This window comes from Mirounga leonina, unplaced genomic scaffold, assembly GCF_011800145.1.
Source record: "Mirounga leonina isolate KUSES-001 unplaced genomic scaffold, KU_Mleo_1.0 Mir_92, whole genome shotgun sequence".
Taxonomy (NCBI): domain Eukaryota; kingdom Metazoa; phylum Chordata; class Mammalia; order Carnivora; family Phocidae; genus Mirounga; species Mirounga leonina.
The window spans coordinates 14,645,673-14,660,611 of NW_023270852.1; the positions used below are offsets into that span (position 1 = coordinate 14,645,673).

The 14,939-nt window shown below is 40.0% G+C and overlaps 1 protein-coding gene and 1 long non-coding RNA gene across 5 annotated transcripts in view; one reads left to right on the top strand and one right to left on the bottom strand.

The window, feature by feature from the left end:
* PGM2L1 (phosphoglucomutase 2 like 1) overlaps window positions 1-14,939 on the bottom strand; it is a 109,667-nt gene that overhangs the window by 56,246 nt on the left and 38,482 nt on the right. Inside the window, exons 1-2 of one of the 4 annotated variants that reach the window (XM_034995484.1) lie at window positions 1,326-1,413; window positions 731-866 (exon numbers count right to left, since the gene is read on the bottom strand). The exons of 2 other annotated variants lie outside the window; for them this stretch is intronic. In XM_034995484.1, coding sequence (XP_034851375.1) covers window positions 731-841 — 111 coding nt within the window. In that variant the 5' untranslated portion in view covers window positions 842-866; window positions 1,326-1,413. Of the gene's footprint in view, window positions 1-730; window positions 867-962; window positions 1,122-1,325; window positions 1,414-14,939 lie in introns of those variants that run through there. One more of the 4 variants, XM_034995483.1, reaches the window with a different exon arrangement.
* LOC118004241 overlaps window positions 1,570-14,939 on the top strand; it is a 60,976-nt gene continuing 47,606 nt past the window's right edge. Inside the window, exon 1 of the long non-coding RNA XR_004677521.1 lies at window positions 1,570-1,799. This is a non-coding gene — a long non-coding RNA (uncharacterized LOC118004241). The remainder of the gene's footprint in view (window positions 1,800-14,939) is intronic.

The window sequence follows — 14,939 nt, forward strand, 5'->3', positions numbered from 1 at the left end:
ATAAATAAATAAATAAATAAATAAATAAATAAATAAATAAATAAATAAAATCTTAAAAAAAAAAAAGGAATGGGTAAAGCAAAAACACTTCCGTATCAGGAACATCAAATGAAACCATGAAAACATGATTCTTTGAACAGGATACTTCCAGAAAATAACTCTCGGCAAGGGAAATATAGAGGTAAGAGAACTCTTACCTTTCTCAAGAGCAAAAGGTGATTAACTAGAGAATACCAGGGAGTGATAAAAGACCAGCGACTACCTAGCGACGGAAGGTGGAAACACACCAGACCAGAAGTAAACCGAAGAGCGGTTAGAGACATCTAAAAAGGGTACCAAAAACCACTTTCAGGTATGCAGAGAAGGAAATCAAGGGGGAAGAAAGGAAATAGCTCTATGAAGCGTTTAACTTACGATGATGATATTAATAATTTTTTGAGAGAGCGAGAGACAACGCGCACTTGAAAGGCGGGGGGTGGGTGAGAAAGGGAGACTGCAATCCCGCGCACTGCAAAAGGAAGAGACTACTGGCAGCCCGGCTCAGACGGTCCCGGGGAGGAAGCCCAAGCATAGGTGGGTGGCAACGCCCGGCTCCGCTGGTCCCCGCCCGGTGGCTTGAGCCATCTCCTCTGCAGCCTGCCGAGCACCGGGTGGGGACGGGAAAAGGCGGACTGCTTGTGGGAGGGCGTGCGGGAGGACAGGGCGGATGCCGGGCTGACCAGGTACCCACCTTATCCCAACGGAGCCACTGCCCGATGGCCGTGTCTAGCTGAGGATCCCCGGTGTGGTACGGGGTGTGGAGCAGGTTGGAGTTCAGGTCCCCCTCTGCATTTTCAGCCATGGCAGCCAGACTGGGGTGTGAGGGCCTGGGGGGGTCAGCGAAGACACTGGTTTGGGGGGGCTGAGATGCGCTCACCAGGGTTCTGACGCCCCCTCCTCACTGAAGGGCATCGGAGACCTACCAACCGCAGGGTGTCTGAGCCAGCTCCTGCTGCAGCTTTGGAGAGGGAGAGAGGGGGGATGCGGCCGCCCGCTCCCACCAAACCAGCTCCGGGTCTCTTTCTGTGCGAACGGACTGAGGCGGTCCCACCACGAGAGAACAACAACAGTCCCAGATGTCTGGGTCGTGGCCGCGGCCGCCGGCGCCGCGGCCGCCGCCCTACGCCCCGCCCCACAGGGCCCGCCCCTTCCCGCCCCTGCCGATTTAAGTCGCTGGGGCGTGAGGCACGAGCGGAGAGCGCGCTCCCGTCGCCTCCGCAGTAGTACGAGTTAGAATTCGCTAGGGTGGTGAGGGGTTGGGTTATTTTTTATAATTTGCCACTTGCCATGCGTCCTATCCTTGTTACAGTCCCCACACACTCCCACGCGTCTCCTTTTCTCAATCAGCTGCCATAGCCACCACCAGCACCCCACTTCAGCGATCGCTCCGCGGACCCCCGGCGCGCACGTAGGACCCCTTCTATCTCCCGTTTCAGCTCGGGGCACGCGCTAGGCGGGAGGGTACAAGGGACTGTTTCCGCACGGCTTCACGGGAATTGTAGTTCTTTTCTTTCTCCGAGATCTGTGGAGACTGCCGCAAAGACTACAGCACCCAGCAGCTCCGCGCCCGCCCTTTCCTCAAAAAAGATCTGCCTCCAGGCTGTTCCCTACGGACACGCCCTGTCCCTGCCCTGCTGCGCAATGTGGCCCTGGAATTAAATTAATTTAAACCTGGACTGATGCAGTGAGGGGACCACTGGTATCCATTTAATGCTTTACAGTTTACGAATCGTGTTCTATCGTTTCAACCATCTTGTGAGGTAGGTGGGCGTGATCTATCCCTATTTTACAAACAAAAGAGGAAAGTGCCCCAGAGTGAAGGGACTTTTTCAAAAGAGGCAGAATTCCTATGTGGTGGAACCAGGGTGCCAACCTCGTTTCAGATCTCGTCTGTTGGCAGTTCTTTTTGCTGCTGCAGTGGAGGAGGAGAGAGAACAAGATGAAAGAAAAAATAAACAAGGAAGTTAAGGAGGGAAGATGGGTCAGCATTTAACCATAACACAAGCAACAATGTACAAGCGTTAAAAGGGATACAAAGAGAAATGGCAATAGGCAAACGGAGGAAGAGAAGAGATTATTGAAATAATCTTCAATTTCTTCTTACTTTGGCCTCTCTCCTCTGGAACGCTCACCTTGCAAAATAACACAACTTGAGGTCTGGGAGATGCCGAGGAGGGCTTACCTGCCAGACACTCAGGGGCTGCTGATTTTCTTGGTTTGGCCTTCTTAAAATGGCTCTATGAATTTGGCGGAGTATCTTACAGCTCCTTCCCTAGTCAGCTTTTTTGTAAGGAGGGTGTAATAATATTTACAGCATGGCTATACAGTAACAATAAATGGCTTTAGAGTGCTTTCAGGTTCACAGATAAAAGACATAATAAATTCAAAGTATTACTTTCCTTTAACAAGCCATTTACCATAATAAAATCCAAGCTACCAAGGTACAGAAGGATCGTAGTGCCAGTTCCTGAAAAATAACGTGCCACAGTTGGCATTTACAGTCTTTGCTAAGCAGTTGGGTGGTTTCCTTTATGGAATTAGCAGATTCTTTTAATCACACAAGGCCTGGGAAACAACCACGTGTCCTGAAAAGAAATTAATCGTTCACTATCATCACCATTACTGTCCATGACAAATGTTAATTAAATATTTACTCTGTGCCAAGTATTATGCTAGGAGCTGACGCTATAAGAAAGTATATAACAAGGGGCGCCTGGGTGGCTCAGTTGGTTAAGCAACTGCCTTCGGCTCAGGTCATGATCCTGGAGTCCCGGGATCGAGTCCCGCGTCAGGCTCCCTGCTCAGCGAGGAGCCTGCTTCTCCCTCTGACCCTCCCCCCTCTCATGTACTCTCTCTCATTCTCGCTCTCTCAAATAAATAAATAAATCTTTTTAAAAAAAAGTATATAACAAAACTGTTCATTTCAAAAAATAAAATGTGTCTGGGGCCACGGGATATATGTGAGAAAATATAGCCCATGATAAACAGCAAATGCTTGCTGCAGACAACTGTTAAAGAATTCAGTGTCTGAGGTGGTCAATGGAAGCAACAAGCAGCAGGAGCGACAAGCACTAGGCTTTGAAAGACAAAAAATAAGTAGAGAAAAAGGTGGAGGGCATTTCAAACCCATAAACCACTGGTCCTCAAATCTGTATTCCTGGTCACTGCCCCAGAGATTCTGAATCAGTACATTGGGATAGGACCTAGGTCCCTACATATTTAACAAATACTATTGATTGTGGCATAAATGGCCATAACCTTGCTACACAGAGCAGGTCCTCTTATAAGGTCTTCTGGAAAATACAAAATTTCAGGCCCCATCCCAATTCTACTGAGTCAGAATTTATATTTTAACAAGATCCAATGATGATTTCTACACATATTAAATTTGATAAGCAGTGGTTTTATAAGCCAATTCTTAAATTTAATTCAATTCTGAGAAACACTACTAAATCAACAACTTCCAAGAGATGGAATTATATAAGGCAAGCATAAAAGACTGGAGAAATACAAGTTTTAATTCAATACCAGAGTCAACCAGTCCTCAATTTCATCAACAAAATTATGACATACAATGGTTATCAGAAACCTTGCCCAGCATCTTTGGCTTATTGCTTAGGAATTGAGGGGTGACCAAAGAGACCCAGAACTCATCAGATCAAAGAATAGTGTGTAAGTGTGTCCAGAAGAGGGAGTATAATAGTTTTCCTAGTCAGGGAAAGTTCAGAAGCTTTAATTTCTGTTGGAATTTGCCCAGAGTTCTTTTCTAAGTTTTTATTTAAATTTCAGTTAATTAACATACAGTGTAATATTAGTTTCAGGTGTACAGCATAGTGATTCAACATTTCCATATATCACCCCCTGCTCAACACAACAAGTGTACTCCTTAATCCCCATCACCTATTTCACCCATCCCTCCACCCACCTCCCTTCTGGTAACCATTAGTTTGTTCTTTATAGTTAAGAATCTGTTTCTTGGTTTGCCTCTCTCTTTTTTCTTTTGTTCACTAGTTCTGTTTCTTAAATTCCACATATGAGTGAAATCATAATGGTATTTGTCTTTCTCTGACTGACTTCACTTAGCATAATACTCTCTAGCTCCATCCATGGTTTTGCAAATGGCATGATTTCATCCTTTTTTTATGGGAATTTGCCCACGGTTCTCTAAATCCGACAACCCTAACTGTGGTTATAAAAGAGAATATCTCTCTTGGTCCTAATATATATATGACCTAATATTTTAGGATCATGATATATATATAACTTACCCTCAAATGGTTCAGAAAAAAATACTGTGTATACACACACACACACAAATGTATTTATATATACACATATATAAACATATACAAACATATAGTTAGATAAATAGGAAATAAATCAAATGGAAATTTTAATAATAGGGGAATCTGGGTAAAGGATAGCTGGATAATCTTTGTACTATTTTAATTTGCAACTTCATTTGAAATTATTTCCAGGGGCGCCTGGGTGGCTTAGTTATTAAGCGTGTGCCTTCAGCTCAGGTCATGATCCCAGGGTTCTAGGATTGAGCCCCGCATCAGGCTCCCTGCTCCGTGGGAAGCCTGCTTCTCCCTCTCCCACTCCCCCTGCTTGTGTTCCCTCTCTCGCTGTGTCTCTCTCTGTCAAATAAATAAAATCTTAAAAAAAAAAAAGAAATTATTTCCAAATTAAAAAATTTAAAAGAGAAACCTCAAGTGTATAAGAAATATACATTTATTTATTGTTTTAAAAAATCAAATTAAGAGACTCAAAGCTCTCATTCTGTCAGGGTAGCAAGAAATTAAATTTTCATCAATATCAGAGTCTCCCCTCTCATCCAGGCTTTATATGATACCAGGGAAACAGAGTTGACAGCTCTAATTCATCAAGGTTTCTGCTAACATCTGTATTGTCTAGGGTCATAGTAGTCTCTGGAAGTCTGACAGCTTTCTCCTTGCATACCATTCATAAGCTGTGGTCAGGAAACTTGGTTTTAAGGCTATGAACCCCAAAGCGTCTGTCTAGGTATGGTATATGGTCATCCCCTCAAGCATCTTGCCAATTACTTGAAGTATTGCTACCAAGCAATCTTTAGGGACTCTCTTGCTCTCTCATCACCCTCCTATTTTAAGACTTTAAGTTTTGAGGAAATCTATCATTCTGCTGTGTGATTTCTCTGAAAAGGTAAGTATTTTCTTGTTGCTCATCAAGATACTTGACCTAAACTCTAGTGAACTCTGTATTTAAAAAAAAAAAATAGAGTCAATAAAGGAAGTATCTTGTAAACAATTTTCTATTTTCTACTTTTAGCCCTTAAAACTCCAAAGGGACAAAACAACAACAACAAAAAAGTGGCTCTCTTTGTGTAAGGTAGGGGGAAGGATGCAGAGCACACTTGGGATTAGGGTGAAGCAAGGCAAAGAACCTAGGGTGCAAAATCTAAGGAGGCGTTCCCTTTCAGGTTTGTGGAAGTACAGGATTGGTGCCTGAGAGTGAGTGCCTTATTACATTTTTTAATTTTTTAATTTAATTTTTATTTTTTATTTTTTATTTTTTTTAAAGATTTTATTTATTTATCTCAGAGAGAGAATGAGATAGAGAGAGTACGAGAGGGGGGAGGGTCAGAGGGAGAAGCAGACTCCCTGCCAAGCAGGGAGCCCGATGCGGGACTCAATTCTGGGACTCCAGGATCATGACCTGAGCCGAAGGCAGTTGCTTAACCAACTGAGCCACCCAGGCGCCCTTATTACATTTTTTTAAACAGCTTTATTGAGATATAATTCACATAGCAAACAATTCACCCATTTAAAGTGTACAGTTCTGGTTTTTTTTGTTATATTCATAGTTATGCGCAAACATCACTATAGTCAATTTTAGAATATTTTCATTACCTCAAAAAGAAACCTCAAGCCCTTTAGCTATGAGCCACCTATCACCCTATCCCACTCCCAGGCCTAAGCAACCACTAATCTGCTTTCTATCTTTGTAGAATTATGGTTGAATAATACTCCAGTGTATGAGTATACTACATTTTGTTGATCTGTTTGTCCATTGATGATGTTTGGGTTGTTTCTGTCTTTTGCTATTATGAATAATGCAGCTACAAATATTCATATACAGTTTATGTGTGGAATAGGTTTTCATTTCTCTATACCTGTGAATGGATTAGGTGGGCCATGTAGTAACTCTATGTTTAATCATTTGGACCAGCCGGACTGTTTTCCAAAGCAGCTGCACCATTTAAATTCCTACCAGCAGTGTGTGAGGGTTTTCCCACAGATTTTCTAACTCTTGTTATTATCTTACTTTTTGATTCTAGCCATTTTTAAAATTATTTTTTTGGGGGAGAGAAAGAGAGTGCATGGGGGAGGGGGTCGGACAGAGGGAGAGGGAGAGAGAGAATCAAGCAGGCTCCACACTCAGCGTGGAGCCCAACTCAGGGTTCACTCTCACCACCCTGAGATCACGACCTGAGCCGAAATCAAGAGTCAGACACTTAACTGACTGCGCCACCCAGGCCCCCCAGATTCTAGCCATTTTAGTGACTGTGAAGTGGTATCTTATTGTGGTTTTGATTTGCATTTCCCTGATGACTAGTGACTTGGACATCTTTTCATATGTTTATTGGTCATTTGTATATCATCCTTGGAGAACTATTCACATCTTTTGCCCATTTAAAAAAATTTTGTTTTTAAATTTTTGAGTTGTAAGATTTATTTGTATTTCTTGATGTAAGTTCCTGATACAAATCAGATAAATGATTTACAACTATTTCCCCTCATTCTGTGGGCTGTCTTTTTGCATTCCTTTATTTATTACAGAAGTACAGTTGACATTCAGTGTTATATTAGTTTCAGGGGTACAACATAGTGATGTGACAATTTCATGCATTACTCAGTGCTCACCACAATAAATGCAGTCACCATACAACATCATTGCAATGTTATTGACAATATTCCCTATGCTATAATTTTTATCTCTGTAGCTTATTTTGTAACTGAAAGCTTGCAACTCTTAATCCCCTATTTCACCCATCCCCTTACCCCCTATCTTTTCCCAGTCTTGATGGTGTTGTCTGAAGCAGAAAACTTTTTAGTTTTGAAGAAGTCTGATTTATCTTTTTTTTTTTTCTTTTGTTGCTTATATCTAAGAATCCTTTGCCAAGGGGCGCCTGGATGGCTCATTCCATTAAGTGTCTGCCTTTGGCTCAGGTCATGATCCTGCAGTCCTGGGATCGAGCCCTGAGTTGGGCTCCATGGTCAGGGGGGAGTCTGCTTCTCCCTCCCCTCTGACCCTCCCCCCTGCTTGTGCTCTTGCGTGCTCTCTCTCTCAAATGAATAAATAAAAAATCTTAAAAAAAAAAAAAAAGAATCCTTTGCCAAATCTAAGGAGATTTTTCCTTTGTTATCTTCTTTTTTTTTTTTTTTTTAAGTTTTTACTTATGTATTTGAGAGAGAGAGAGAGAGAACACGAGTGGAGGGGGGCAGGGAGGGGCAGGGAGAGAGGGAGAAGCAGGTTCCCCACTGAGCAGAGAGCCCAGTGATGACAGGGGGCTCGGGGCTCAATCCCAGGACCCTGAGATCATGACCTGAGCTGAAGGCAGACGCTTAACTGACTGAACCACCCAGCCATCCCCTCTTTGTTGTCTTCTAAGAGTTTTATAGTTCTAGTTCTTATGTTTAGGTTCTCGGTCTACCTTGAATTAATTTTCATATATGGTGTGAGGAAGGGATCTAACCTCATTCTTCTGCATGTAGCTATATGAGCTCCATTTGTTGAAAAGACTACTCTTTCCCTACTGGATGGCCTTGGCATTCATGTAGAAAATTAGTTGACTACAGACATACAGTTTTAATCTGGACTCTCAATTATATTCCATTGATCTATATGTCTGTCCTTGTGCTAGTACCGCAAGGTCTAGATTACTGTTACTTTGTAGTAAGTTTTGAAATCAGGAAATATGAGTCCTACTTTGTTCTTTTTCAAGATTGTTTTGACTATTCTAAGTCCCTCACAATTCTAAATAAATTTTACAGTTAGCTTGTCAATTTCTACAAAGAAGTCAGCTGGGGATTCTGTTTGGATGCACTGAATCTATAGATCAGATTGGGCAATATCACCATCTTAACAATGTTAAGTCTTCCAATCTGTGAACACGGGATTTTTTTCTAATTGTAGATCTTCTTTAATATCTTTCAACAATATTCTATAGTTTTCAGAGTGTAAGTTTTAGACTTTTTTGTTAAATTTATTTCTAAGTATTTTATTCTTTTTGATGTCATTGTAAATGGAATTGTCTTAATTTCATTTTTGGATAGCTCATTGCATATATATATAAATACAGTTGGCTTTTGTACATCAATTGCATCCTGAAACCACCGAATTCATTTGTTAGTTCTAATAGTTTCTATTTAACCTCTTAGGATTTTCTGTATACAAGATCATGTCATCTGTGAATAGATAGTTTTACTTTTTCCTTTCTAATCTGGATGTCTTTTGCTTCTTTTTCTTGCCTGTTTGCTTTGGCTAGAACCTCCAGTACAATGCTGAATTGAGGTGGCAAGAGCGGACATCCTTGTCTTGTTTCTGACCTTAGAGGAAAGCATTCTTTCACCATTAAATATATTAACTGTGGGTTTTTGATAGATGCTTTTTTCATATTGGTGAAATTCTCTTCTGTTTCTAGTTTGTTGAGTGTTTTTATCATTAAAGAGTGTTGGATTTTGTCAAATGCTTTTCTGTATTTAATGAGGTGTACATGTAAGCTTTTTTATTATGTTGATTACATTATTATAATTATTACATTAATTGATTTTTAGAAGTTAGACCAAACTTGCATCCTACTTGTTCATGGTATAGCACTGTTTTTATATGTTTCTGCATTTGTTTTGCTAGTATTTTGTTGAGGATTAATCTATTCATATTCATAATAGATATTGGTCTGTAGTTTTCTTGTGATATATTTTTCTGGTTTGGGTATAAGAGTAATACTGGCCTTATAAAATGAGTGTTCTCATCTCTTCTAACTTTTGGAAGAGTTTGTAAAGAATTGACATATTTTTTCCTTTAATTTTTAGTAGAGAATTCAATGGTGAAACCATGTGGATTTGGGCTTTGTGAGTAGTTTTCTGATTATTAACTCAATCTCTTCACTTTTTATAGGTCTGTTCACTTGTCTGCTTCTTGAGTAAATTTCATTAGTTTGTTTCTTTGTAGGAATCTGTCCATTTCATCAAGGTTCTCTAATTTGTTGGCATACACTTGTTTATGGTATTTCTTTATAATCCCCTTTTCCCCCCATAAGGTGAGCAATAATGTCCCCTCTTTTACTTCTGATTCTAGTAATTTGAGTGTTTTTTTGAGGGGGGGGAGGTTAGTTTAGCTAAAGGTTTGTCATTTTTGTTGCTCTTTTCAAAGAACTTGGTTTCATTGATTTTTCTCTATTGCTTTTTCTATTCTTTGTTTCATTAATTTCCACTCTAATCTGTATTGTTTCTCTTCTCCAGTTTCCTAATTCTCTTTTCTTCAGAATCTAATTTACTAAACTGGGCCTTAGGTTTTGTGTGTATGCATGTATTCCAAGAAAACTTTATTTACAAAAGCAGGCAGCAGGCCAGATTTGGCCCAAGGGCCACAGTTTGCTCACCCCTGATCCAGAGTAATAGTTCCTAACCCTGGATGCATAGCATTTTAAGGAACTGATTCCTGGACCTCACCCCCTGAGATTATGCCTCAAGTGATCTGGGTTGGAGCATGAAATGTTTTTTTCTTTGCTTGTTTGTTTTTTGTGTTAAGCTTTCTCAGGTGTTTCCAATGTGCAGCCAAGTCTGAGAGCCATCTTTTCAGAGCAGGGATCTGACCTTGGGTTTTTTTGTTTGTCTGTTCTTGGCTTAAAACAACAGAAATTTATTATCTCAGAGTTTGAGGCCTGAAGTCTGAGTTGAAGTGTCAGTAGGGCCATGCTCCCTCTGAAGGCTCTAGTGGAGAATCTTTCCTTGCCATTCTCAGCTTCTGATGGCTATAACTTTTCCTTAGCTTGTGGCTGCATGACTCCAGTCTGTGCCTCTGTCTTCACATGGCCTTCTCCTCCAGCTCAAAAACAGCAAACGAACAGATGCATAGGGCAAAATATGGGGGCATGGGGTAGCATGGAGCTCTGATGTCTCAGGGCGTGCTACCCTCCTAGTATCTGGATGTGTCCACCAACCTGGAAGCTCCATCTTTGCAGTTTTAATTTCAGTTATTGTATTTTGTGGATATATATTTAATTCTTTTAGATTCTTATGCAAATTTGGTATAGCACTTTTTATGGTTTCCTATTTTCTATAGAGATCTTCTATTTATTTAATGGAAGAACTGGTAGTATGTAGTCAGTTTTCTGTCTCTAACAATGTTACATTTCCTGATGAACTATAAGATTCACCTTCTATTATAATATGCATATTGTGGATGAAGGGAAATTGAATCTCTTGGAGTTAGCTCTGGGCTGTGGGAGGGAAACTGACTTTATGATGATGAGATGTCCACAGCCTGATATATCCTAGAAATTTCTAGGATTAGAAGAAAATTAAAGATTTTGGACTCAAAGCAACAGGAGAACATAACTCGATATTATATGGCAAAGGGAGGACTAAAAGGTATTATTGTTGTGGATTTCATTGTTTAAAAAAATTCTATATAAATCACAAGCTGGAATGAGCAATACACATACACATACACACACACTCTCTCTCTCTCTCATATTTTTCTGCCCACCCTTTAGTTAGGAATATCAGTTAGGAGTGAAATGGCCAAGTATGTATCAGTTATGATTGCATTTAGCTACATGTAGAAAACCAAACTAGAATGGTTTAATCAAAGAGAGGTGTATTATGTTTTCCAAATAACAAGAAGTCCCAAGGAAGGCAATCCAAGTGCAGCAAGTCAGAGACATCAATAATGACCAGTCTCCTTTTTATCTTTCTGCTCTGTCATCCTAAATGTGTGGTTTTCAGCCTTATGGTCAAAAGATAACTACTGACTTCCGGCTTCCAGTCAGGCACGTAAGGAATTTGGAAGTTGTCATTGCATCCTAACAAAAAAATAAAGAGCTTAACAAACTGAAAAATCAACAGCTTTCTTGGGTCCATCAGAGAAGTGAGGTTACAATGCAAACTGCTGCCCCCAAACTGGAGACACAGGCTTATTTCATATAAATTGAAATTTACTGTAGCAGAAACCCACAAGCAGAAACTTCAGACACCAGTGCAAAGGTTGAAAAACCAAAACTGCAATTGATGAATTACTGGAGGCTCAATGTGGCCAAGTCTGAGAATCAAAAACTCCAAGAGGGGGACGCCTGGGTGGCTCAGTTGGTTAAGCGACTGCCTTCGGCTCAGGTCATGATCCTGGAGTCCCAGGATCGAGTCCTGCATCGGGCTCCCTGCTCGGCAGGGAGTCTGCTTCTCCCTCTGACCCTCCCCCTCTCATACTCTCTCTCTCTCATTCTCGTTCTCAAATAAATAAATAAAATCTTTAAAAAAAAAAAACTCCAAGAGGACCCAGTCATATGGGGGTATATACTATTGCCAGTTTTACCTCCAGGACCTTGACTAGGTTCTCATAGTGAATACTGGAGAAAAATCCCTCATGCTTCTGGCAGGGCAAGGGGGTAAGTAGCCATTTTGAATATGCCAGAGTAGCTGTTCTTAACAAGGCCTGCGCTCAGAAGAAACTGCTTAACCAGAGCCTAATCTGCTGAGTTTTTATCAGAGGTTAACTGACCTAGGGAAAGGGAAATACCCAACCTAAGCCCACTCTAGCCATCCTGTCCCTTCTAAGTTGGGGAGAAGACTGAAAGGTACTTGTGAATTTCACAATTTAAGGAGGTACAGGCTCCTTAAAAGACTAATACTAATCTTAGGACTACAGAATACTTCTACTCCCCTCACACCTTACCACATTACTAAAGACCTATTTGTAGCAGTTCTTTTACCCAGTACATCATGTCCAACTATCATGAAAAAGTTATAAGACATATTGAGTGGCAAAAAAAAAAAAAACAAAACAGTTTAGAGAGACAGACTTAAGAGCAAGGAAAGTTATCAGAGAACAAGTGGGACATCACATAACGATAAGGGGTTTAATTCTTCAAGCTGTCACAATCCTTATTGTGTATACAGAGCACCAAAATATGTAAGGCCAAAACTGATAGAACTGCAAGGACAAATAGATGAATTCACTATTACATTTGGAGATTTCAGCACCCTTCTATCAGAAATGGATATATCCAGGAAGCAGAAAATCAGTAAGGAAATAGTTGAACTCAACAGTACCATCAATCAACTGGATATAATGAACATCCATAGGCTTCTTCATCTAACAGCAAAATATACATTCTTCTCAAGCCCATATGGAACATTCACCAAGATAGACCATATTCTGGGCCATAAGACACACTTTAACACATTTAAAAGAATGTCTGCTCTCAGACCACAGTGGAATTAAACTAGATATCAACAACAGAAAGACAATTGGAAAATCCCAAAATATTTGGAGATTAAACAACATTCTTCCTCATAACACATGGGTCAAAGAAGAAATCTCAAGGTAAATTTATTATTTTTATTGTAATTGTTTAATTTAAATTCAATTAATTAACATATATTATTGATTTCAGGGGTACAGGTCTGTGATTCATCAGCCTTATATAATACCCAGTGTTCATTACAACACATACCCTCCCCAATGTCCATCACCCAGTTACCCCAGCCCTCCATCCCCCTCCCCTCCAGCAACCCTCAGTTTGTTTCCTAAGATTAAGAGTCTTTTATGGTTTGTCTCCCTCTCTGGTTTCATCTTGTTTCATTTTTTTCCTCTCTTCTCCTATGATCCTCTGCCTTGTTTCTTAAATTCCACATATCAGTCAGATAATTGTCCTTCTCTGATTGACTTATTATTTCACTTAGCATAATACTCTCTAGTTCCATCCACGTCATTGCAAATGGCAAGATTTCAATTTTTTGATAGCTGCATAATATTCCATTGTATATATATACCACATCTTCTTTATCCATTCATCTGTTGATGGATATATGGGCTCTTTCCATAGTTCGGCTATTGTGGACATTGCTGCTATTAACATTGGGGGTGCTGGTACCCCTTCGGATCACTACATTTGTATCTTTGGGGCAAATACCCAGTGGTGCAATTGCTGGATCGTAGGGTAGCTCTATTTTCAACTTTTTGAGGAACCTCCATACTGTTTTCCAGAGTGGCTGCACCAGCTTGCATTCCCACCAGCAGTGTAGGAGGGTTCCCCTTTCTCCACATCCTTGCCAACATCTGTTGTTTCGTGACTTGTTAAATTTTAGCCATTCTGACTGGTGTGAGGTGGTATCTCATTGTGGTTTTGTCAAGGTAAATTTAAAAATGTTTTGAACTAAATGAAAATACAAGTTATCAAAATTTATAGGATACAGTGTAAACAGTCCTTAGAAGAAATTTTATAACATTAAATGCATATATTAGAAAGACAAAATCTGCCAAAGTCACACAAGAAGGTATAGGCAATCTGAAAGCCCTGTATCTGTTAGGGAAATTGAAATTGAAGCAGTAATTAATAACTTTCCAATACAGAAAGCACCAAGCCCAAATGGGTTCACTGGTGAGTTCTCCCAGACATTTAAAGAAGAAATTATACCAGTTCTCCACAATTTATTTCAGAAGATAGAAGCAGAGGGAATACTTCCTAACTCATTCTGTGAGGCCAGCATTACCCTATTACCAAAACCAGACAAAGACATTACAAGAAAAGAAAACTTTCATATCTATGGGCATAGATATGAAAATCTTCAACAAAGCATTAGCAAATAAAACCCAACAGTATATAAAAAAATTATACACCATGACACCATAACCAAGTGGGATTTATCCCAGGTATGCAAGGCTGGTTCAACATTCATTTAATGTAATCCATCACATCAACAGGATAAAGAAGAGAGAGCACATGATCATAGAAATAGATGCAGGAAAAACATTGTGCAAAACCCAACATCCATTCATAATAAAAACTCTCAGTAAACTTAGGAATAGAGGGGAACTTCTCAATTTGGTACTATCTATAAAAACCTACAGCTAACATCATACTTAATGGTGATAAACTTGAATTTTTTCCCCTAACATGAGGAGCAAGGCAAGGATGTCTCCTTTCACCACTCCTTTTCAACATCATACTGGAAATCGTAGCTAATGCAGTAACATAAGAAAAGGAAATAAAAGGTATACTGATAGGTAAGGAAGACATAAAACTGTCTGTGATTGCAAATGACATGAATATCTATGTAGAAAATCCAAGAGAATTGAGAAAAAAAAAAAAAAAAACCTCCTGGAACTAATAAGCAATTACAGCAAGGTTGCAGGATATAAGACTAATATACAAAATTCAATTGCATTCCTATATACCCATAATGAACAAATGGAATTTGAAATTAAGAACACAGAGGTTTTTGGCAGCTTTCTGCTCACAACTAATTTTCCAAATTATATACCTACCTAACCAATTCCTGGCAAGGAGAATGAGACCATATGAGTGCCTTAGATCAGTCATAATTCCCTCCTGCAGTGAGCTGGAGCTAGGGAGCCTTGGGCAGGAAGATGGGATCTACTCAAAAGTGGAACTCTACCAGCATGAGAATAGGAAGAATTGGCATATGGAGAAGCTCCAACAATACCTGCTAAAGATGGGGAGAAATGGAAAAATTAGAAGGAGAGAGAAAAAGGGAGAGAATGTGTGTGTGTTACATACCAAAAGAGAAAGCAAGAGACAGAGAGGCCATACATACTATCTTAGGGTTCTTGAATGCCACACCGTGGCATCAAAATTTCCTGGGGGAGGGCATCAAAACATCACATATCAACGG